This window comes from Pagrus pagrus, assembly GCF_965226575.1.
Source record: "Pagrus pagrus genome assembly, chromosome: 2".
NCBI lineage: Eukaryota > Metazoa > Chordata > Actinopteri > Spariformes > Sparidae > Pagrus > Pagrus pagrus.
The window spans coordinates 24,881,531-24,905,384 of record NC_140186.1 but is presented as its reverse complement, the minus strand read 5'-3'; the positions used below and the strand labels follow the sequence as shown (position 1 = coordinate 24,905,384).

Here is a 23,854-nt window from a genome sequence, read left to right as displayed (position 1 = left end):
GAACAGTTAAAAAAATTAAAATATGTAAGATAATAAATAAAATGGCACCGAAGGAGCGTTAGCTGCTGCTAACAGTAGCTACTGCTAACTGTAGCTGCTGTTGGCTAGTAAGCTCAGTTAAACGTGCAGCTAGCAGTTGTATTAGCTCTGCCTGGACGAGGAGCTCGGAGCACTGGAGGTGTTGTTTACTATCGGACTGTTACCTCTTGAGGTACAAACTGGCTAGGGGCTAGCTGGTTAGCATGCTACTTCAGTAGATTTCTCTCTGACACAACACAAAGATGTCAAAACTGTTATTTCTTCACATTCTGATAATGATTTTCATTTTTGATTAATTCGTACATTTTAAACTTTTATTCTTACATATTGCACCTTTAACATTTTTTCTTTTGACTTTATATTTTACAGTAAAGAGAAAGATGTGACTAGCCAAGTTACTGAACTGACAGTTAACACTTCAGGTTTTTATTCATAGACATTTCACTGTTATCAAACAATGAAATGCTTTATAAACCACTTGTTAAGCAATTGTTTGTTGTAAAGTTACAGCTGATGTACATAATGGAGAACACATACTGTGTAACTAAAGTTTAATTAAATATCAATTTACCATTCATTAATGATGGATATTATAAAGTTTTACCAATTGATCAATACAACTTACTCGTCTTCTTTTTGAGTATATTTGTATGTTGTGTATTTAGTTTATGTTGCTTCATCGTGAGCAAATTGAATATTCTAGGAACAGTATTTTTGGGGCACAGGAATATTATAATATATAATATATATAATATTATTTACATGAAATTAATGTTGATGCAGTGCAATAAAATTGCTTTTTCAAGTGTATGTTCTTGCCATTTTTCCAGTGAATACGCAACAGACGCCCTCTACTGGAAACACTGCAAACTTGAAACACGACCTTCACATCCAGTTTCAGTACAGACATTTATTTGGTAACAAAGAATTAGCAGTATTAGTATAAAAATATTTCATCTTATATAAAGTGTAATAGGTGTCATTATAGTGTCAAATAAAACTCAACAATCGATATACAAATATCCTGAACTACATATTCACATTAATATCTAACTTAGATGCATGTTTTCAGTGTGTGTGCGCTTGTATGTTTAAGTCTCCTCCAACATTTGGTCACAGCTCAGACAAAAACTGATGAGACAACTAAATCAATGATTAACTTTACTTTTCAGCCTCCTCTTCTGGGTGGTGGGGGAAACAGGTGTGGACAGCGGCTCCTTCTTTGTCCTCTTGTCTTTAACAGTGGAATCCTGCTCAGGTTCAGTTTTTGTTTTAAAAGGAGAGGTCGGACTTGGAGACCGTGGGGATCCGACTTTAGGCCTCTTTGTAGGAGAGTTCTTGTGGGCAGAGGGACAGCTGTGCTGGTTCAGACACACAGAGCAAAGAGGGTTGATGGGGAGACAAACCTGCTGTCCGAAACCCACGAGCAGCCAGTTGATCTCACTCCACAGCTCCCTGCAACAGAGTGTAACAGGTACATCTCAAGCGTAGCTTTAAACCTGCATTCATTTATTGATTTATGCAGAGCAATGTATGCCACAGCAGCTACAGTACATGCAAAAACAGTTTTTTTCCGCAGGCGATATCATTAACTGTCACCCTAAAACCCCTCCTTTACCTGCAAATTATGCAATAAACAGTCTTTACATGTGCATATCATTATCATCATCACTGTCATATTAATCTCAGCATGTTGAACTGTATATAGATGATGACCATCCAAAATATCAGTTTCTCGGCATCGCGTCAAACGTCATTATACAATTATTATTATAGGTTACAATGACCTTTAATAGGTTGAAAAGAGAAAGGTTTGTTGGTTAAACAAATCAACACAAAACCATGCAAATGTTCTGGGGAACTGCAGTGTTTAGGCTTTATCGCTTCATGTGACCCCTCTCACATTAGATGTATTTGTTTGATTCCATTGTTAATGTATAACTATTGATTAAAGAAGCTTTAAATCAAGAAAAAGTTGTTTATATCTATATACAACTATATTAAATCACTTCTACAGTAAACTTATGTTATTCCAAAATGTGTTAAAATCAGCCCTGCAGGGACTTAATAGAGATAATGCCTTAGAAGGAATCGTCCTTGTGTTGTGATTGTAGTTTTGGTATTGTATTGTGTTTAGGTTATGTTTGTATTTGGTCATTTTCTCTGTAATTAAAATGTAAATTAAACAATTGTATAAACAATGTTAAAATCTGGCAGTAAAGTTTGGAAAATGTATTAATCGTGTGTTTTAAACTACAAGAGGCTACTTTTCATGATTTTTTTCCACCTATAATGGTTATATACTGACTTGCGTACTGAAAATCATCTTGCAGATGATAGATTTGTCATTCATTAAATTAAATTACCAAATTTTCAGTTTTCCATATTTTGGAATTTTAAAAATCAGCGACCACATCATATGGTGCAGAGTTCCTTCTCATCACCAGAGCCAAGTATGTGCTGTATGTATCTGGGCCAATCGTGGTGCCTCTGATCTTTATAGGTTTGTTGGTCTGTGTTAATCAGGTTGTGCGGGTCAGCAGTGATCAAGTCAAGCTGTTACCTGGGTAACCACTCCTCCAGGGCTTTACGTGTCTCCTCCGGGTTCTTTGTTGGTTTCTTGAGCCAGCCCAGCCTATTAGAGATACGATGCACATGTGTGTCCACGCCTAAACAAAAAAACACATTGTATGAGCGCACAAACACACACACACACACACACACACACACACACACACACACACACACACACACACACACACACACACACACACACACATTGTATTAAATTTCCTTTTAATCTGTTATTTTCTATGCTTCAGCTGTACCAACCTTGAAAACACATCACTATACATCACAGTCAGCAGCTCATTAAGTATCACTAAATTGGTAAATGTTACCAGATTCCAGCGTCATAATTATTTGAATTTGCTGCTTTTCTTTGTTTTATGTTACAGAAAATGGTTCATACAGCAATTGGACTATTTCTAGACTGTTGATCAGACAAAATGTGAAATAGATCACACAGCGGCTGTTCCTCATCCCAATGCTGGGATAATGTTATGCTGCTGTTTTCTAGGTTGCAGGTCATATAAACATAAGGAAATCTGACAAATCTTTACCATTTCACCACGTCCTAATTGATCAGCAACTGAAAAGATTATGGATAATGATGTCTAGAGAGACATTAGGCGATATTTCATGGTTACACATCATATTTGACAACCTATCAGCTAACATTAGCATTCAAAAACTCAGCTCCATCTTCCCCTACAACATTATTCCTTTTCATCTGTAAGTTACTGTGCACGCTTCAGGAGTGTTTACCCACCAATGCCGGACACCTGGTCCCAGGCGATGTCCATGGCCAAGTGAGCCATCTTAGGTCCGACTCCAGGCAGGCGGACCAGCCCCTCCACGCTGTCTGGGATGTCCCCACCAAACTCCTTCTGCAGCATGGCTGATGTCAGCTTCAGATACTTCACCTTAGTCTAGAGAAGGGTGGGTGGGAGAAACATTACAATAAGGTGCAAAACCAAAGAACGATGTTGAGAAATTGATTTAATTAAACTTTCGTGATGTAACACATTAAGAGAGTTTCACCCTCCAGAAGCCGACAGGGTGGATGAGTTTTCCCAGTGTGTCATCATCAGTAGCGAGTATGTTCTCTACATTGCAGCCGTGAGCTCGGAGCTTTTGCATAGCGGCTGCTGTCACCTGGTCCTTGGTCTGACTAGACAGCATGAGTGAAACCAACACCTGGAAACGTCTCACCTGTGAGAAGACAACAAAGGGAAGAAAACAAATTAATTTAAACCAGTAAATTATGTAGACTACAAAAAAAATAGACAACAACACCCACATGTGCAGGGGCCTCTGTGTCGTAGCATTTCTCCGCTCCCATGTTATCTACAGGTGCATCGCGGCCGGCTCTCATCTCACGAATGTACCCTAATTGCTTCTTCCAGTCAGGAGGTTCCCAGTGCTCTGTCTTCACCGGTGTAACACCGTCATTCTGATCATATTCCACCTTTAGCTGTCTCCTCCTGCGGCTGTGTGAAGACAGTGGTAAAGTGTTTGTTTCTGTTTTTGGATGAGCTGTGCTGTGGCGGAGGGGTTCAGGGCAGCCACCTAAATGAACACAGAGGAGAGAGGATGAGAGTTATCTTACCAAGCATGGCAATACACTGAGTCTGCATTACAAGTCAAGTACACGACATGACAGAAACTATGTATTCAAGTATTCGAGAAATAACATTGTGGGCACCTCAATGAACATTTCATCCATAACCATGGGCCAAGCCTGAAAAATAAACATAAGTTGGTCCACTGACTAAGTTGGTGTTAACGATGGATACTGTTTTCCCCACAATTCAATGCCAAAAAGGGAATGGAGAATGTAGTCACAGTTGAAATATTTGAATAATTTGGTGGTTTAACAGTTACAGATAAACAAAAAATCAGTCTATCCTTAAAAGTGCAATCGGTAAGAACTGGTCACCTTGAATTCATCCCGACAAATAGAAGCAGCATATCACCAGAGTACCTGCTAACTGCTGCTAACTGAATTTTTCCACACATTTTTCTGAAGTCCACAGTACTTTTTTTTGCATTTCTATGCCGTTCCTTGTATCATGACCACTTATGGTGGTACTTAAAGGACAAGCTCACCCAAAAATTAAAATGCAGTCATTATCTACTCGCCCTCAAACCGATGGAAAGTCTGGTGAACTTTCCTAGCCGTCAAAATGTTTCTGGAGCTTCACAGCAAAGCAGCATTCTCCTAAACAACTGAAGCAGCTGGAGACTTGTGTTGACATGGAAAAAAACAACAGGAATTAAAAACATTAAATTGTCCCATACAGCTTGTCCAGCCTGATCCAATTCACCAGAAGCCCCAGAGATAATAATTTGATTTGAAAAGACGTTATTTGGACCCTTTTTAGGTTGAAAATCTTCACTGTATCTGCTAAGCTAAAAGCGCTAGCACGCACCCTGTCTGAAGTGGATGCAAGGGAAGAAGACCGCGTGTCCAGGGTGTCAATATGATCTTTTCAAATCGATTTGGGATCTTGGGTCTTCAAGAAATGTGGAAAAGCTGTATTGAGCCTTTTAATGTTATTTTTTCAGTTGTTTGTTTTTACATTTTAAAACAAGTCCCCATCTACTTCAGTTGTTTTGGAGAATGCTGCAACACTGTTTTGCTGTGGACCTCCAGAAATGTTTTGTGGACTACAAAACTTCATCCAACTTTCCATCGGCATGGGGGTGAGTAGATACTGACTGAATTTTCATGTTTGGGTGAAGTGTTCCTTTAAACTGGGGGTTGGGGCAAAGAGCCACCGCAGGGATGCCCAGCAGAAACATATGGAGGGAAAAAAGGTTGAACGAAAATGATAAATGTAGGAAAAAACACAAGAGTTCACGTGCTGACATTTGATGCACTAAAATTGGATCCTTTTATATTAGTTTCTTCCCCAATTATAACAAATGTGGGGTGGAGGACATGAACAATGTTCAGTTTCTGAAGGAAGGCATGACAGTAACGGTGTGAGGTGAACTATTCCTGCAGCACACATTGAGCCTGCATGTCCTCTGAAAGGTCACATTAGTGGAGATAAGGTCTAGTCTGCAGTGGCCTTGGATGCAGCTCGTCTTGCGCAGATCTACTGTGGTGACGTGCCACTCACCTTTCAGATGCAAGAGTCCAAAAGGTGAACAGGTCACAACGACCATAGCTAATCACCCAGGGTTAGAGACACAGCAGTCTGTGTGAGCTAGTTACATGCACTGTGTCTTCTTTTTAACATTTCGCCAAGTGTCTGTGTTCAGCCAGCAGCCTAGAATGTAAACATTACCCTCTGATAAGGCGACCGAGGAGGGTCTTGGCTCAGAGACCTTCGCCTCCTCCTCCTCCACTTTCACCGGCGCAGAGGAGACTGGTCCCACATTCGTCCGTCTGTCGGTACGTTTGGACCCGAGAGAGGCCGCAGGTGTGCAGCCAGCAATGTGGGTCCCACTCCGAGTGATAACAGACCTCTGTGTGAAATAAGGAGAAGTCATTGTGAAACACTGGACTACATGACAGACCCTCGTGCTGTAGCTTACTTGAAACATTTAGGTGGAGCCGAAGTTGGTTTCTCACTCGTCATTTCTGGTCACGAGCGGACCGGAAAAGTTGGATCCCTCTTGCAGGTTAGTGCAACAACAACAACAACAACAACAACAATGAATAATTAAAACTTACAAATGACAATATTAGAAATTAACTACTACTACAATGAATGTTTGGCAACTATATTAGATGATTTAAATATCAAAACAGGCCCTAAACTAAGAAGGTATTAAAAGTAATAGTATGCTGTTATATTTTGAATGAAGAAGATAAGTAGCTGTCGGATATAGGGGAAATGTAAACTCAAATAAACCAGCAACAGGAATGCAGTGTGATCTGGTATTTTAAATCACAGATTTTGCAAAAAAATAAATAAAAAGAAAGTGATATTCATAGTGATCACCTGAGCTCCTCTGCAAATTTGTTTTTATTCCACTGATTTTATCTGAGGCTCATAATCATATCATTTGATATGTAGGACTGTAAAGCACATCTCGGTCCATCCATAGTCTCTCAAAACATCTGGGTTTTCCTCTTTTAAATACTGTACTCTGCCCATACATCCTCTATTATCTCAGTCTAGACAGTATACTTTATAACACCTACCACTCTATGGATTTTATAACAGCGTTTTCTTCCAGCTCTCACCGACCTCCTGCCAATCTAAGTTTAATAAGACACTTTCAATGTCTTGCTAAAATTCACCTTGAGGTGAATTTACAGGCAATTTCATCAACACTGTGTCAATAAAAATACAATACTCAGTTGAATTAGGTTACTATGGATTGATTCATTTGTTATCCCGAATGACTTTATCTTGAGCAAATCTATAATGACCTAGGGTTTGGACTAAAATCATGCTGTAGTATTAAAACCGTACCTGCAAAATGGCACCATTTACAAGAAGGAGGCATATGAAAAAATGACTCACTATTTACGTTGCTTTCTCTTACTTAACACCCCAGATATTCGCTTCTCTGTGTCTTTAACCGAGCAATAAGTGACAGTGACTCTACATTGCTATCTGAGAGCTCCACTCACAGGCAGCCTGGCCACGGTGCAGCTTCTGCCTCCAACAAGGAACCAACTTCAGCGTCGGCGGCGTGTTAAGCTAGCTAGCTACTCGTTATAAGTTAGCTAACAGCTGGATAACGTTTCAGTTTGCGTTGTATAACTTCTGTTTGGACATTAAACGGTTTTACGGTGGCGTTAGGAAACAGAACAGTAGCGCATCATTTTGTAGATGTCTTGCTCCTCGTTTGTCACAATATCTAAACTAACAAACGGGCTTTAGCGTAGTTTGGGTTAGCCTGCTCAGAAGAACTACATTTCCCATCAGCGAGTGCAACAAACGTGTTTTTGTAGGAAGTGCCCCTGTCAGAGCATTACTGTGTCATCCGGTTGAGCAGTGGAGGACCGAGCTTGGACGAGAACGAGCGTCCAGCAGCAAACACAGAGTTATATCAATGCTCAGACGCAGACGGCTCTGTTGGCTGCATATGAACGAAGCTGTGGGTGAATGAAAGCGACTCATCTCCAATAAGGTGAGAGCAGAGGGGGGGGAGGAGTTGGGGAGAGGGAAGGAGGTGTTGTCTTTTAAGCTACCAGACCTTGAGTACCACAGAGGGAGTGTGCTAGCCCATGGCACACAATATAAAGCGTAGCTAACGGTCCAGCAGCAGCGCCATTGTGCATTTATCCTGATTTAAACCATGTTTACGTTGTCAAGTGCTCACAGATATGACTAGCTGTGGTTGGAGGCTACCTTGTACCGATGTGCTTGTTGTTGTTGAACTGAAACAAACCAGTCGTTGTCTGTCTGCTCACCTCCCCTCCCCTCTGTCTCTGTCAAGTCCACATGACAGCAAATTCTCCAAACCTGCCACCCCCTCCCCCCTGGGTTTACACATTGACAGGCTGGGACTCCAAACTTCACTGCTGAAGTCTTAAAGGCTCTGTTCACCCAAATTACATGAAAACACATTTACTCATTTACCTGTAATGAATGTTTGTTGTTGCAGATGTAAAGGCAGTGTAATGTTGCCACCAACTTTCGTTAACTCCGTCTGGTCCGGTGTCAGGGGCAAGAAGATATCCACCGCACAGACAGAGTTATAGGTAAATAATATTCAACCCTTTAATGATAATACACAAGTAAGAATAACTATAAATTCAAACCTGAGGTACAGAGCCTCTACCAATCCCTCACTACGCTAGTTTTTGTTTCATCGGACAAGGGTCAAAAATATCTGTTAGATTTCTGCTGCTGCCCTAATTTATATATAAAATACCCAGAGGAAACGCACCAAAAGCCATTAAAGTAATTAGGTGAAAAAGGCATATATAAGTCCTTCCCTCTGTGTTATTTTTGGCAACATAATACAAAAACAAACACACTCCATCGAAAAACAGAAGAGTTGCTGTCACACATCAGATTACACATATTTACTGACTGTGTCCTTTGTCTAGTTCACCATCTGCTAAATATATTGATCGTGAAACAAGATTTAGTGAGACTGAACCATACTGACACCTCAGCTAAGCAAAGTCCTCAAAGAGCCCCTGATAAAATCTATAAAACTTCACACTGTCAGAGTCTCGGTAGGAGAAAAAAAGGTAAAAATAGAAATCTCGATCAATAACGTCCTTATAACTCCACACTCTCCAGATGTCAGACAACAAAGAAGTAATTGTCCCAAAAAAGAAGATATGGGCATAGTAGTACAAGCACACTAAAGTAAACAAGTGCTGCTCTCTGACCTGTCAAACAGTCAAGTGTGCAGAGATATATTTAATGACTGCTGCAATATTGATTCAACAACAGTGTGTCCTTCTCAAAACGGCACCTCAGTTACTCTGAGTAATCCTATGAAAAGTTTGTGGTTTGGGTGAACTAAAACTTTAAGTCTTTCCTGTCAGATTGGTTTAGGTAATACTCAGTCACAGGCATGTTCATTGTTCATGTTTGTCAACATTTTACCATTATGATTCTAGTTCTAGGTCATATTTAACTATGGTGTAGCTGGCCCAAGCAGTTAAGTGGTTGAGGAGCAGTTGGGGTAAGAATAACCCCTCGTACAGGTGTTAGAACCTGACTTATGCTTTGTTTGTACAACAAATCAAGGTTTCTGGTACGGATCGGGCAGCGACAATAACATTTCTGGCTGGCAAACCACATGTAGTTTCATTTAGAGAAAGTCTGGTGCTTTACCTGGCCTTCATGGGAATCACAGAGTAACTCACAATATGATACAATAATCTGCAGTAATTGATAGATTGCAAGACAATCATCAAATGATACATCATAATATCTTTCTAACTGAAGAATACAAACTACCCCTAAAAGGCAAAGTGCAAGAAGTATGTATTTATTCACTGCATTGTGATGTAAGTTCCACAGAGTTTGACATGAACTGACCCAGAAAGCAAAATGAAAAATGTCTTAATCTAACCATGTTCGATTCCCTGTCATCCCCTCAGACCGGCAATATAATGTGCCCCTTAGGAGAATGAACCAATTCTCTAAGTCCTTCATTCCTTCCACTATCAGGCTACTAAATGCTGACAGCAGTCATTTTGAGTAACTGATACATTATAACAAATTCAATTACTGATATGAACTATAACAAAATGATTTTTTTTCATTGCTGCTAGTTGTTTTCATTGTATGTATGCTCATCTGTTGTATCTGATATAAAACTATTTTGCTTTTGAAATTGAAATTAATTGGGATCAATAAAGCTATCTTAATTTAAATCTGTTGCAAAAATTCCTAAGCATGTGTTACTGTTTCTCCAGGCAGCCGTCAGTCCCAGCCTGTGCGCTCTGTCACACCTCCAGCTGGGCCATGAATAAACAACCGAGCAAGGAGAGTCTCAAGGACAAGGTGAAGGGGATCTTTGGGCTGGGACCCCCAAGGCCACCGAGCAAGCAGAGCGATACCAAACCGTCCGAGTTCATCATAACAACTGACATAATCAAGGTGTGCAGGAGAAAGTGACTGCTCTGCATGTTCATGCACACTCAAACTCACCATGCATTTAAATTTTTTCCCATTATGCTTTGCATGATGTCACGGCCTTGATTTTTTTTCAGGAGCTTCACCCAGACTGCGGCCTGAGCAACCGCGTTCGCATGATGAACCACGTCTGTGATCTTGCCAAAACGAAAAAGTTTGAGGAGGTGAGTCTGCTGTTCCTGGCGTGATATTTCTGACAATGCACTACATGTTGTTTTCTGTGTTTGTCAAAATCTGTGTGTGTTTTTCAGCATGCAGTGGAGGCAGTGTGGAAAGCCGTGGAGGACATGCTGTCTCCAGAGCAGCCACCTGAGGCTAGACATGCTGTCCTACAGCTGCTGAGGTCCATCATACAGGGACAGGTATGTAGGCTCAACACACACACACAAGCTGTGACACAAAATGCGATTATAGTTGCTGTCACTTCATTCAAGTGTGTTCACTGTTTTATGTGAAGGGCGAGCGGCTTGGCCCTCTGAGAGCCTACTTTTTCAAGGTGATCAGAGACTACCAACCATGCAACGAGGACCTCTCTGATAGGCTGGAAGTCTTCAAGGCCTTAACTGAGAATGGAAAAGACATCACGTACCTGGAGGAGGACATAGGTAAAATTCCATGGGAGAACATTTTTGATTTTATGAATTAAGCGTTTATTTTGAACAAAACAGATTTGGTGATTGGTGAAAAGATTAACAAAAAAGGTTTTGGTGAGTTTTATTTTGTTTCTGTAGAGTTTGAATGAAGTTTGTTTAATGATGATCTGCAAAATTACGAAAATTACTATTTTTGTGAATGGAGTCTGGTGGCTTTGAGGAGAGCAACATGGCGGCTGTTTCTGGTTAAACAAAAAGGATTTTACTCTGACAAAATGGTCTATGTGTGTGGGGATCCTTTCCATAATGTTGTCAGACACTCAGAAACTAACAATCTCAGTCTACCAGTTGCAAAAGAAGTGCTTTAGTGGATGTCCTTTGACAGGTGCAGTTGCCTTCAAAGACTGTTGTAGCCATTGTAGCCTATTTCGCAGCTGCTGGCAGAGGCGATCTACTGGACCGATTCCAAAACCTTTTGTACCTATTAGTCAATTAAGCACCAAAATATGTTAAAATAGGGCCCGGGTTTAAAAATAGCAGAATTGTCCTTTAAACTGTCTTGAAAACAGTGTTAAAAAGATGGGTTGTATTAGGATTTGTATTAGTTAGTTGTAGGGACGTCCCGAGCCGATCTGCGGGATTGGGATCGGGGCCGATATGGGCATTGTTTCACGGGATCGGCAATTTTGAACGTGGACCCAAGCCCGATTATTTTTATGTCAGCTGTAAACGGAGCACAATTTGTGGAAGAATGCAGACGTGCTTGTAACGTTAGTCTTGAGAACCTGTGGATAAAACGTCTGCAGTGTGGAAATATTTTTGGCGACTTGGCCGAAAATATTACAGAGAAGGTAACTGAATTAATCGCTCTGGATAGCGAGCCTATCTCCGTGGTAGAGGATCAGGGTTTAGTTACTGACTTTGTTTACTTGGTTGTTTTTGTTAAAAAACAAAAATCAAATGAAAACCAATGTTGCAATAGCATATGCAGAATAAGAAAGAGCCATATGAAAGTATTTACTTTGTTTCAACGAAATAAAATGACCTATTAAGGAACTGCTTGGATGCAGGTATTTTTTTCTTAATGCAGCTGTATTATCTAGGAAAATATTAGTTAGGGCTAAGTATCAGATCGGGACTCGGTATCGGCAGATACTAAATATTAAATGACTCAGATCGGGATCGGGGTAAAAAAAACCTGATCGGGACATCCCTAGTTAGTTGTGTAGTTTGCTCCCTCTATACTGTATGTCTCTGTTATGTCTCGGCTGTGGTTAGTTTCAACATGTGATTGCTGTTCTCTTTTCTGCAAATGAACTGTGTGTTGACACTGGCTAATTTTGCAGTTTGATGCAACAGTGTAACTGGACTTGCATATCTCCGTGCTGATTGTAAATCTTCTGTTGTAGCTGACAAATGCTAGAAATTATGATACAGTCTAACTTTAGCAACTTCGTGCTTAGACTTGTAAAGGCATGAATCATCTTTTGCACACTTACTCACTGGTATTATTTTGTTCTGGTCTTGCTTCCAGCGCGCTTTGTCCTCCTGTGGATGGACATAGGTCTCACCTCCGACTTTCTCCATGTTCTCGTAAATCTGGTGAAGTTCAACAGCTGCTACCTGGACCAAAATGTCTCCATCATGGTCCAGTAAGTCATGGATACAAACAGATATACATGCTTTTTTCAAATCCCAAAAATTGTTATCAACATGCATTTTCGCTCGTTCTGTTCTGTGCAGGAAAATCTGCCTCCTGTGCAATAGAACTACATCTTCAACAGATATCGAGGTAGGTGTTTGTTACAGATTTCAGTTAAACTGAAGCAACTGTAACGGCGGTGTAACGTGTTTTCAAGTGTCAGCTGAAGAACAATGAAAACATTCTTTATTCAAACGTCTCGTTAACATTCAACAGACCATGCTGACCGTCCATGCTTAGAGTCTCACAGCTCTGACAAATAATGTGAGAAAAATTTTGATCAAATGAACCAAAAAATAAAACACAGGACCTTGGAATAAATACTGAAGAATAATTTAAAACTGATGAACCTCAGAGATTTTTAAAAAATGTTTTTACTTTGATTATTATTGAGCACTCTGTAAAAATAATTAACACAGTTGACTTATATTTAATATGCGTTTCAGGTTTCACGTTTGACTGCAGACTTTTGTACATATTATAAGCTGATCTTCACTTGTTTGTGCTACTTGTGTGTGTGATATGTACAGGTGGCACTACAAGTACTGGATGCGGTGGTGTGCTACAACTGCCTGCCCTCAGACTCCCTCACTGTCTTCATCATCACACTCTGCCGCACCGTCAATGTCAAGGAGTTTTGTGAATCCTGCTGGAAGGTGAGAACACACACACACACACTCTCGCGCACAAACACGCACACACAGACTTTTTAATCTTTTGTAAAGGCTTTGATGTGAAAGGGCATCATTCATATCTTCTGATCTTTTCTCCCCTGCGGTTTGTTGTTCTCCCATGTTGTGCTGCTCCCTGCTCCTCCAGTTAATGAGGAAAGTTTTGGGAACTCACCTCGGCCACAGTGCCATTTACACCATGTGCCGCATAATGGAGGAGAGGTATTGTCCCTGGTTTTAGCAGTTTGAGCATATTGCTGAGCATGTGGGTGCTGCTGAACATTACATACTGTGATGGGGTGTGTGTGTGTTTACTAACTTCCTGCAACCTCCACCAGGGTGTACATGGAGGATGCACCGTTGTTGAGAGGAGCTGTGTTCTTTGTTGGAATGGCACTTTGGGGCGCACACAGACTTCCCGCACTCAAAAACACACCTACACTTGTTCTGCCATCTTTCTACAAGGTAATGCACACGTGCACATACAGTACATGTATTATTTCCCAGTAGATAGTTTAATGTCTAATGTCTGTTTGTTAACTTGGCCAAAATGGTCTTATGGCTTAAATTGCATGAAAATAAACCAATGCATACTTGGCTAAAAAAGTGAGGGAAAAACATGTTTGCTCTGATTTTAAAACATATAATCAATTAATGATAATTAGTATTTTAATCACTTGATCTGCAAAATGTCACAAAGCCATTAAGCTGCCTGTCACAATTTTCTGAAGCCCAACGCGACCCATTTAACAGTCTTGTTTTTTGGAGTGCCCCAAATCCCCACAGCAGCGACCTGGGTTTAATTCTGACCTGTGGCTCTTTGCGGCATTACGCCCCCTCTCCCTAACTTCCCTTTTACTGTTATTTCTTCAGCTGTCCTATTAATAAAAAGTTGTTGTTTTGTCCAAATTTCACGTTACAATGATAGAAATACAAAAAAAAGCAAATATTCATATTTGGAACCAAAGTATTTATTTTTGCTTAAAATATGAGCAGTTAACTATCAATCAGATCTGTTTTCTGTCAATAGACTTATCATTAAACAACTAATTGTTATTTTTGTTAAAAAAACATTAACATCAACTTTTAAAACAATACAACAAAATTCTGTCACTTTGCGCTATGAAACACATTCTGTATATTTACATACATACACGTGTAGTGCCAAGGCTGCATCTATGCATCTATGCATTTATGTTAAGTGTTAGTCATTATTATTTTCTATCAAGCATTAGCCAGAGTGACTTTATCAGGTGTTGCCATGTCCTTAGTTGTAAGGATTGAGAAGAGCAGAACTTGAATAAAAAGATACCTGAGAAATGACTCAATAGAAGGTTGTCTGAATAAACAAGTCTAGACTAGATACAATGAATGTGATACATGATTTGTCATGACTGTTGCTGTCTGAATTCTTCCACCCAGGCAATGTCAAGTGCCAATGAGGTGGTGTCGTATGAAATCGTCCTCTCCATCACCAGACTGATCAAGAAGTATGGCAAAGAGCTGCAGGTGGTCACCTGGGACATCCTGCTGGGAATCATAGAGCGACTGCTGCAGCAGATCCAGGTACACACATGCACACTGCACATGTGCACACACACAGAGAAAAATCCCAGTTCTTTGTTGACAAGTGGCGTGTATGATCTGTCTTCGCAGACAATAGGCAGTGCAGAGTTGAAGGCCATCGTCTATGAGCTGCTGACCACAGTGGAGGAGCTGTATGAGCAGAACGGTTACCATGGTTCCACAGAGAAGTTCTTCAGTCTGGTGGAGAAATGTGCTGACAAGAGACCTGTTAGTGCTTTTCTATCCCTGTGTTTTCATCTGCTCCCCTGACAAACTGCTGCTTCTTCTCTAATTTTATTGCTGTGTGTGTGACAGGACGCTTCAGTGCTGACCCTCATCTCGTACAGAGCCCAGTCTATCCAGCCCGCCAAGGACGGCTGGATTCAGAGCCTTCACCGCCTCATGGAAAAATTCTTCAGGTAGGATGCACAAAAACAAGATGATGATGATATCTAACGTGTCAGTGATCAGATGTTGGTATTTTCTTTGCCCTCCCTCTTTGTTAATCATCACTACGATCCATGTCTCTACTCTGCTGCGTTGTAATCTTTTCTGTCCTTCCCTGTTATCTCTGAAAGGAACGAGACTCGCAGTGTGATAAGGATCAAAGTGCTCCATATCCTGTCCTTTGTTCTCAGCACCAACCGGCAGCTCTATGAGGTCTGTACACGCACATTTGCCACTTCTAATGGTCCAGTCACTGTAATTGTTATTTTTATGTCTGTCCTGATTTTGTTTTGCTTTAGTGCGCTGATTTGTGTCATATTTCATGTGTGATAAACTCTTCTTAGATGTGTGTAGGCTATTCAAATTAAACAATATGAAACTTTCTCTTGTTTTCTTCATTTACTTGACCCAGGATGAGTTGATAGAAATGGTGGTGATCCCCCAGCTCAGTGGAATAGCTGAAGACCGGGACCTTGCTGTCAGAAAACAAGCCACCCAGCTGCTGGTGGACCTTGCTGAGGGATGCAACACTCACCACTTCACCAGCCTGCTGGACATCATTGAGCGGGTACATTTTCACCCTCATAAAGGCATTTCGGTTCTGTTCAGAGTGACATGGATGTCAGTGTTTTTTTCCCCTCTCTGTGTAGGTGGCCAGTCGCTCTTTGGTGTGTTCAGGGCCCCAGGAGGTTTCTGATAGAGACCCCACAGCAGAGTCCCCTATGGAGGACATCAGGACTGCTATACTGGGACTTCTGGAAATCCTGCAGGTACACACGTGCAGATATTGAGGCTGCATTCACAAAAGTGGCATAGATGTTAAGTTATTTAAGAAAAAAATATGCAGTTTCAAATGATCTGAAGAAATGTTAATTTTCTTAAAAACTTAATTTGTTTTGATATTTACAAACTTCTTACATTGGCCAACAGCATAAAGAACCAAAAATGCAAAAATTGCTTTCTGAAGCTGTTGAATTTTTTTTTTTTTTACATCACTTATGTTTATAAACAGCAACAACTTTTTACCAGAGTGACAGGTGATGACTTCTGCCCCATCTGATATATGATTGGTTGCCTTAAAAAGATCAACAGTCGCCCCTTTTAGTTAGAAAATGCGCCACATTTGCAGCCAGGTAAAGGCTGCGATCTGCCGCCTTGTCTTTGTGAAACGGAGGTGTAATATTCCTGCTTTGCAAAAAAGCCGCCACTGGGGTAGGCGTAAACATGTGACGTGAAGCACGAAGTTGGGCGTGAACAGTGACGAGTGATCTGGTTATTGACGATTCTCTCGGCTGTGATGGTTAGCATCTCCCAGATCTCAGTGGCTTTCCAGTTGCTCATCTTGACGCCTGCGGATGAAGTGATGAACTGACTGCTGTGATCAGCTGTTTCCTGCTTTTAAAACTCCCGGCTGTGGGTCGCACAACAGTGCATGCCATCGACACCTCCGCCCATGTCACGCAATTGCCGGCACATCAAGGCCTTGGATTTACATAGCAATGGAGGCAGCAAAAAGTGTACCCTCCGAGGCGTCATATTGGTGGACCAAAACAGTCTAAATTTACGGACCTAGCCACAAAAAGGACAGCCAAATTGGTGGGTTGCTGTCCAGTATAAAAATGGCTAGTGACGACACAAAGGCCTTTCTTAAAAGTTCAGATATGATCAACTAGAAGAGCTCAGACCGGTAAAGCAAAAAAGTCAGGCTGCTTTGAAAACAGTTGCTTGGTGCAGCACTTTCTCTCTCTCTCTCTCTCCTCTTTATGAAACATTTATAGAAGATGCTGGTGCTCAGAAAAAAAATGACATATGGACACAGACCCTATGATGACAGTGTTATGGGAAAAATGCACTAAACCATTTACTTCCCGTGTTGCAGTTTGTCTTTGAGTTTTTTGTGAATGTGGAAGAAATGTAATGAATTGAGTGAGAAACCGCTGTCTTCTTCTCTCCTGGCAGAGCAAGCTTTACAGTCTGCCAGCCAGTCACGCTAGTCGTGTGTACGAGTTGCTTATCAGCCACCTGCAGCTTCACTACAAGAACAAGTACTGCTCAGCTATTGCTTCCAGTATCAGACTACAGGTAGGAGCCATTCTTTTTTCTCTGCGTATCTCTTACTTCATTTGTAACACACATGGCTGCTGACATTTTTTTTTTTTTTCCTCCTTCAGGTGTTTGACTTCTTCCTGATGATGCGAGCGGACTCCCTTCACCGTCTCGGAGTCCCCAACAAAGACCGGGTCATGAGGTTCAGCCCGTACTGCTACTGTGACACAGGGTGAGGACGCACATACACTACTTTTGCCACACCTCTGACCTGCATCTGTTTTGCTTATTATAGTCCAGTCAACTAAATATTAACAGAACTGTTAACTGTGTCTGTTGTTGTTTCAGGGAGCCAGAGAAGCGTGTGAGTGAAAAGAAGCCTGCAGGTTCAACATCTCCTCCTGCTGGCAGCCCCGCTCCCCCCACTGCTGCTTCTGCTTCTACAGCCTCGATTCGTTCAGCCTACCTGCCCTACGCACCTGCCTTCAGTGTTCTCCTGCAGTGCCTCAAGATGGTATGCATACATAAAATTATTATACCCACTGATAAGTGGCATGCATGGACAGCAATGTCTGCCTCAAAATTGTGTCAGCTATTTCCTGTGGAGAGAATACGTTTTGCCGATGCTTTGTAGGAAACGACTTTGCACACTTCACAGATAAGCTTTTAGCATATGATTACAGTTATTTCCATGCTGCCATCAAAGATATCAGACAGGGTTTATTTTTCTCTTGTAGGAGACAGATTGGAAGGTGCTGAAGCTGGTTCTCGACAAGCTGCCCTGGACGCTGCAGTATAAAGTGCTGCTGCTCACATCACCATGCAGCTTGGACCAGCTCTGTTCTACGCTCTGCTGCATGGTAGTGCAAATAAAGACACATGCATACATATTTATACTCGCATGTCTGCACTGGACGTGGGGATAGAATTGATTCAAGATGCATCAAGATTCTTTCTTGAAAGATTACGGCAGAAAAGAACCTAAAACCCAATTCTTAACACTATGGTTACCTTTAACAATTTTGTCGAACCAATTATACAGAGAAAACGTAAATTACATAAAACGTGTGTTGGGTTTATTTACCAAGCTAGACTACTTCTTCAGCAATTCTTTTAACCCTCAACTAAAGGTACAACTAACATCAAAGTCTTTCCTCAGTTTCTGTAAATGGTTAGTTGGATAAAACCTGTGAGGAATTTTAAAGGATATCTCTTTGACTTTTTTGGTTAAAAAAAACATTGTGTGCAACAATAGCCATTTTTTCCCTCAACAAATGTGGACCATAAGATAAGGCAGAGGGTTTTCCTCTGTTTAGCCACACCTTTGACCATTACTCAAGACAAGTGCATCATTAATTAAAGACACACCATCAAAAAGGTAGCCCAGTTGTAGTGAAAATGCAAATCCCTGCAGTGCTGTGCTGCTGTCCTGAGTCAAACTGAGCCAGGTCAGCAGTTGTATATGTGTGAGTTTCGGTGAAGATGGCGTAATGCCGCCTCATGTCCCTCATTTCTATGTCCCATGTCTGTGTGATTGTAGGTGACGGATCGGCTGATCTCAGAGCGCTTGAAGAAGACCCCAGAGGGGTTTTCACGCACTGATGTTCAGCTGGCCGTGGTTCCTGTCCTCACAGCAATCACCTCCTACCATAACTACCTGGAGCAGTCAAGACAGGTACATACAATTGTCTGTAGAAAGTAATGAATGCTGATGGCCAGTCATTTCATTTTTAATCCATATAGTGCTGGGCTGCTGCAATTAATGAAGGTGTGCTCACAGAATAGCAAAGATTATGAGATTATATTTACTGCCAAAAGAAGTAATGTCATGTTAGTCAGAAGAAGAGAGGCCACAAATGAAAATTTTCCTGTGTTTTACTCCTGTTATATAAGGAAATAAAAAACCTGATGGGAGAGATGTTTATCGACAGAGTTAAACTTAATACACAGGCCAACATGTTGTGTTATGTGAAATATTATTTATTTAGAGATTTCTGTACACCCATGTATACAGCTCACCTGTGGTGTGGCTACAGGTAAAGTAGTACAAGGTTCCCAGATGGCAGAGTGCCAGTCAACTGTTTGTGTCCTCTGGTGTTCCTACATGTGAGGCTCTTTTAAGACATCTGATGTTTAATTTTATGTGTTACTTGGATGAGTCTGAGAAGAGGTTTAACCAGCCCTAGGAAGAGTTGCTCTCAGTTTACATCCAGTCTTAGGAAGCCCTGGCGAGATAGCCTACTTATGAACTGTTCAATGGTAAATTGTTGTGGTTTTATCTTTTTTTTCTTTCTTTTAATTGCTATGGACCCTCCGTGAGTCTGAAATAAGGTTTGAATTGAATTGAATATTAGCTGTACTGTTAGTAACATCACTAACAAGATGTTCTGAAGCTTACATGTTGGGTTTACCAACTATCCAGTTGGATGTTTGGAGCCCAAAGATCCAAATTAGGGCAACAACAATATGGCTGGTGTCTGTATACCGTATTTACTCTCCACACACATATGTAGAGGCGGACATTTCCATGCTAACAGCTAATACAACTGAAATGACATTAGTTAATTTCCTTTCCCTTCTACAGAGAGAGCTGGTTCAGTGCCTTGAGACTGGCCTCATTTACCGCTGTGCCAAGCAGTGTGTGGTGGCTCTTACAATGTGCACGGTGGAGATGCCTGACATCATGATCAAGCTCCTGCCCGCTCTTATTGTCAAGCTCACCCACATCTCTGCAACCGTTGCCATGGCGTCCCCTATGCTTGAGTTCCTCTCCAGTGAGCACAAAAAGCTTTTCTTAAAATCTTCTTTTTGTTCTGCACCATTGTTGAATGTTCAAGGTCAATGTCTATCCCAGAGGGAGCACAACATAAGAGAGCGTTGTGTTGATGTGTTCTTTTCTTTTATTCTGTTTCACAGCTCTGGTGCGTCTGCCCCATCTGTATGCCAACTTTGTAGCTGAGCAGTATGTCAGCGTGTTTGCCATCTCTCTACCGTACACTAACCCTTCTAAGTAAGTGCTTATATACACACAAACACACATTTCCAGATGCTCAGACACACTCTGACATGTGTTCTTCTTTGATTCCCATCAGGTTCAACCAGTACATCGTGTCCCTGGCCCACCATGTGATCGCCATGTGGTTCATTCGCTGCAGACTTCCCTTCCGCAAGGACTTTGTTCAGTACATCACAAAGGTGTGTGCTTTTTCTTCACCGGATTGGAAATCAGAAAAAAAATAGTGTTCATCTTCAAACTCACAACTTAATCAGTTTCCCATTCCCACCCTACACAACTACACAAACAATACACACAGAGAAAAAGAAACCTGGAACTATACAATACTGAGAGAAAGAACAAAAGCATAACGGCCACATGGAAATCAATGTCATCAATGTGCTTTCACCTTTGCTAATGCATTTATGAATGAAAACTTCACACCTCAGGAAATATTTTCCTTTATATGCAGCAAGCTCTCCTAACTCTCTCACCCAGTCGTGTAATGGTTAGACTCCAAGTATCTTTTAGTCCCTGAGAATAATTGACTGCCATTCATTACATAATAGGAAAAGTGTGAAATTTTTTATGTATGTTCTTCCTCCTGAGAGTAGGATTATAAAGTCTGTACCACTCTGAGAACTATGTGTTAAATATTTAGCTCCAGCCAGCAGGCAGTTGGCTTAGCTTTGCATAAAAATGAGAGATAGGAACAGCTAGCATTGATTGTGGAGATCTGTCACTGTGAAATTGCCATACAGGTAGAGGCTTGAAAAATGTCTAGCAAAGTCTGGCACGTAATCCCCTTTAAAACCACGACTGTCATTTTTACACTCCAATTTTTGTACAAGTTAAACAAATAAGATATAAAGTTTTACTTTCTTTGTTACTCTTGGACTGGGCCAGACTGCTCCCCCCAGTCTTTATGCTAAGCTAACTGTCTCTTAGTTGTAGCTTCATATTTAAGAGGCAGAAGTGCAGTATGTATCAATCTTCTCATGTAAATCTTGGCAAGAAAGAGAATAAGTGCATTTCCCAAAATGTCAAACTATTCCTTTAAGGTTTTGATACAAACTGCAAACTTGATGTTACACTAAAACAGTGAATCTAGTCTATGAAATAATAAACAGTTTCAAATTATATGAGCTATATCTTATGACACTCTGGATATAGTTTTGCCTCCAGTCCTCATTCCAAACAGTGGGGACACTGTAAAATGTCAATATTAACAGAATACGATCATTTTGCTGATGAACGGTCTTTAATGGCAACAGATCTACAAAGTGTTCCTTGGCCCATGTAGTAATATCTTTTATACAATCATGTGTTTCATGACACTATCACCAATTAATCAATATTACCAATGAACCTGTTTACCTGAGGAGATGGTTTTGGAGCATTTCACAACTTTTCCAGGCTTTTGTTGCCCCTGTCACAACTTGTTTGAAATGTGTTACTGGCAGCATTCACAATAACATGACTTGGGAGACAAAAATCAATGTGTTAAAATATTGACTGTATTGTCTTTGCACTGTTCAGTTGAGTTTTTGTCAAAAATGATTAGCAAATTATCACGCTCTGTTTTTTTCTATATCTTAAACAGTGCACCAATGTTTTTGGAGCCGGGGTTGTACATTTCAGTTTTGCATTTTGGCATCTTAACTTTGTTACTGTTTTTATCTCTTCATTCAGGGTCTGCGCTCCAACGCCCTGCTGCCTTTTGATGACAGTCACGAGCAGAGTTCATTTCGTGCGCGTAGCACCAGCCTCAATGAAAGGCCCAAGAGGTAAAGCACACCACAGATAGATACATTAGCAAGCGCTGCTGCACCAAGAGGCAGCACCACACACCGACCATGTGACCATTGTTGTGTAAAAGGGTTGGGGTTGCCAAGGTAACAGGGGACTCAGCATGACTGGTACTGTGGCGTGATGGTTGCCATGGTGATCATTAGTTCATATTATTTATTGTTTATTCTTGTTTTTTCAAATTTTGTTTTTGCTTTTCACACTTTGACGTTAGTTTTTAAAATTCAAAATTCACTTCCCATATTATGACATACAGGGGGTGGACAAAATATCTTGAACACCTGTATAATATAATTTAAAAAGTAATCTAACACAATAACATGATGGTAAATCTTTGTTGGCACTTGTTCTGTTATCCAGGTGTTTGTGTCCACCACCTGTAGCATATAAAAGTACATACTGTACACAGTGATGGCATGAAGAAAAGACCGTAGGGTTTACTTTTTTCCTGCTGTCACATGTTGCCATCTGTTCAGTGAATACAGAGTGTACACGTGCACAAAGAGAAATACACACCGTCTTTCACACAAAGGTGTAAGGAAGCTTTTCTCAGCAAGGCGCCATTCTCATCTGTATCTGTGAATGTTTGTCGGTTGTCCGTGTCTTTATCCCCCTAAAATCCCAGGATAATCCAAAACAAATCTTAACAACACAATATAGGTGCTCTCGGAGAAAAGAAGGGGCTGAAGTGAGGTTTAACTAACTGGGATGTGTCTATACTACTTAACAGATGTTGGCTGTGATGCATAGTTTTGTTGCAAACGGAAATATGACGAAGAAGAAGAGATTCAGCCATTTTAATAGTTTCAAAGGTGTTTCTCTACGACAATGACTTGGGAGTGTGGATGCACGTGCTTTTCAACCTAAAACAGTGAAACAATTTTCAGTGCATGTCAATTCATTTTTGGAAGACAAAAAATATTATAAAAAACAATGTTGTTTGAGACCACCCTGCAAACCCTGGATGAGCTGTTTCCTAAAGAATCCTATTTCGCTGCTTCCCCCCCCTTTTTTTTTTTTATTGCTTCTTTGCAAAGAGATTCATTGTAGCTTTTTCACTCTCCTCCCCTGTCATTCAAATACATATGTTTATGAAATAGAAACCGCAGACACTTTAACCATTTTTCTTTCTATTTCGGAGACGACTACAGCAATCTTTTATTTTCAATAAATTCAGACTTTTGCACTTCAACAGTGAATTATTAAAAATGATTGGACCACACAAGTCCTCCTCCTCCTCCACTCCTGGAATCTAATTCGAAATGGTGTAAATACTAATCCTGAATAGTAGAATACTAATAATAGTAGTGGAGCCTAATCTTTATTCTGCAAAACTGGGTTTATTTACATAGCCCAAAATTACAAATCACATTGCCTCTGTCCTAAGACCTTTGTTTTGAGTAAGGAAAAACTTCCCTGAAAGAACGCTTGTAGCAGCGACAAAAGTTGGAAGAAACCTCAGGAAGAGGATGGACCCTTCTCTCAGGATGGACGGACATGCAGTAGATGTTGCGTGTTTGGTTTCAAACAGAATTAATAGGAAATAAACTAACAAAAGAAGCAGCGCAGCATTCAAATGTCAATGTTATGAATGAAGCGTCAAACTATTCGCTACAGCTCGACTCATCTCCCCATTAGAGCTTTTCACAGTCAACATATGGTGCCTCTGCTAACATCAGTTTCTCGCAATCTTTCTCATCAACTCACTTCAGTGTTCTGTATTGTGTAATCATTCATCCAGTGATCTGTCCTTGTGCTGCTCATTGCCACTGTCGGGTTGGAGTGCTGCATGCCCGATTTCGTATGAATAATTTCACGTTTAATATTTAGCCTTTACCTTCCAAATCTGTTGA

General features: G+C 40.8%; 2 protein-coding genes across 5 annotated transcripts in view; one reads left to right on the top strand and one right to left on the bottom strand.

Moving 5' to 3' along the window:
* Positions 1–934: 934 nt before the first annotated feature.
* nthl1 (nth-like DNA glycosylase 1) lies at positions 935–6,228 on the bottom strand. Of its 2 annotated transcripts, XM_084381643.1 has the most exons (7): positions 6,148–6,211; positions 5,898–6,078; positions 3,902–4,170; positions 3,643–3,813; positions 3,371–3,530; positions 2,603–2,708; positions 935–1,494 (listed from the first exon to the last, which is right to left on the bottom strand). In XM_084381643.1, exons 1-7 carry the CDS (start codon positions 6,154–6,156, stop codon positions 1,188–1,190), a joined length of 1,203 nt encoding a protein of 400 aa, XP_084237769.1. In that variant the 5' UTR covers positions 6,157–6,211; the 3' UTR covers positions 935–1,187. The 2 variants fall into 2 exon arrangements, with proteins under 2 accessions (XP_084237769.1, XP_084237768.1); XM_084381642.1 differs by having other exon boundaries at positions 5,898–6,228.
* Positions 6,229–7,211: 983 nt separating this feature from the next.
* tsc2 (TSC complex subunit 2) overlaps positions 7,212–23,854 on the top strand; it is a 29,510-nt gene continuing 12,867 nt past the window's right edge. For 2 of the 3 annotated variants that reach the window (XM_084381616.1, XM_084381615.1), the window contains exons 1-26: positions 7,214–7,698; positions 8,176–8,272; positions 9,953–10,136; positions 10,250–10,336; positions 10,424–10,534; positions 10,630–10,777; positions 12,300–12,417; positions 12,509–12,557; positions 12,998–13,123; positions 13,287–13,360; positions 13,477–13,603; positions 14,561–14,704; positions 14,795–14,932; positions 15,020–15,123; positions 15,283–15,364; positions 15,564–15,719; positions 15,802–15,921; positions 17,111–17,233; positions 17,323–17,429; positions 17,546–17,711; positions 17,935–18,057; positions 18,738–18,872; positions 19,782–19,971; positions 20,114–20,207; positions 20,290–20,392; positions 21,885–21,979. In XM_084381616.1, coding sequence (XP_084237742.1) covers positions 10,002–10,136; positions 10,250–10,336; positions 10,424–10,534; positions 10,630–10,777; positions 12,300–12,417; positions 12,509–12,557; positions 12,998–13,123; positions 13,287–13,360; positions 13,477–13,603; positions 14,561–14,704; positions 14,795–14,932; positions 15,020–15,123; positions 15,283–15,364; positions 15,564–15,719; positions 15,802–15,921; positions 17,111–17,233; positions 17,323–17,429; positions 17,546–17,711; positions 17,935–18,057; positions 18,738–18,872; positions 19,782–19,971; positions 20,114–20,207; positions 20,290–20,392; positions 21,885–21,979 — 2,855 coding nt within the window. In that variant the 5' untranslated portion in view covers positions 7,214–7,698; positions 8,176–8,272; positions 9,953–10,001. Of the gene's footprint in view, positions 7,699–8,175; positions 8,273–9,952; positions 10,137–10,249; positions 10,337–10,423; positions 10,535–10,629; positions 10,778–12,299; positions 12,418–12,508; positions 12,558–12,997; positions 13,124–13,286; positions 13,361–13,476; positions 13,604–14,560; positions 14,705–14,794; positions 14,933–15,019; positions 15,124–15,282; positions 15,365–15,563; positions 15,720–15,801; positions 15,922–17,110; positions 17,234–17,322; positions 17,430–17,545; positions 17,712–17,934; positions 18,058–18,737; positions 18,873–19,781; positions 19,972–20,113; positions 20,208–20,289; positions 20,393–21,884; positions 21,980–23,854 lie in introns of all 3 variants that reach the window. The other variant, XM_084381617.1, reaches the window with a different exon arrangement.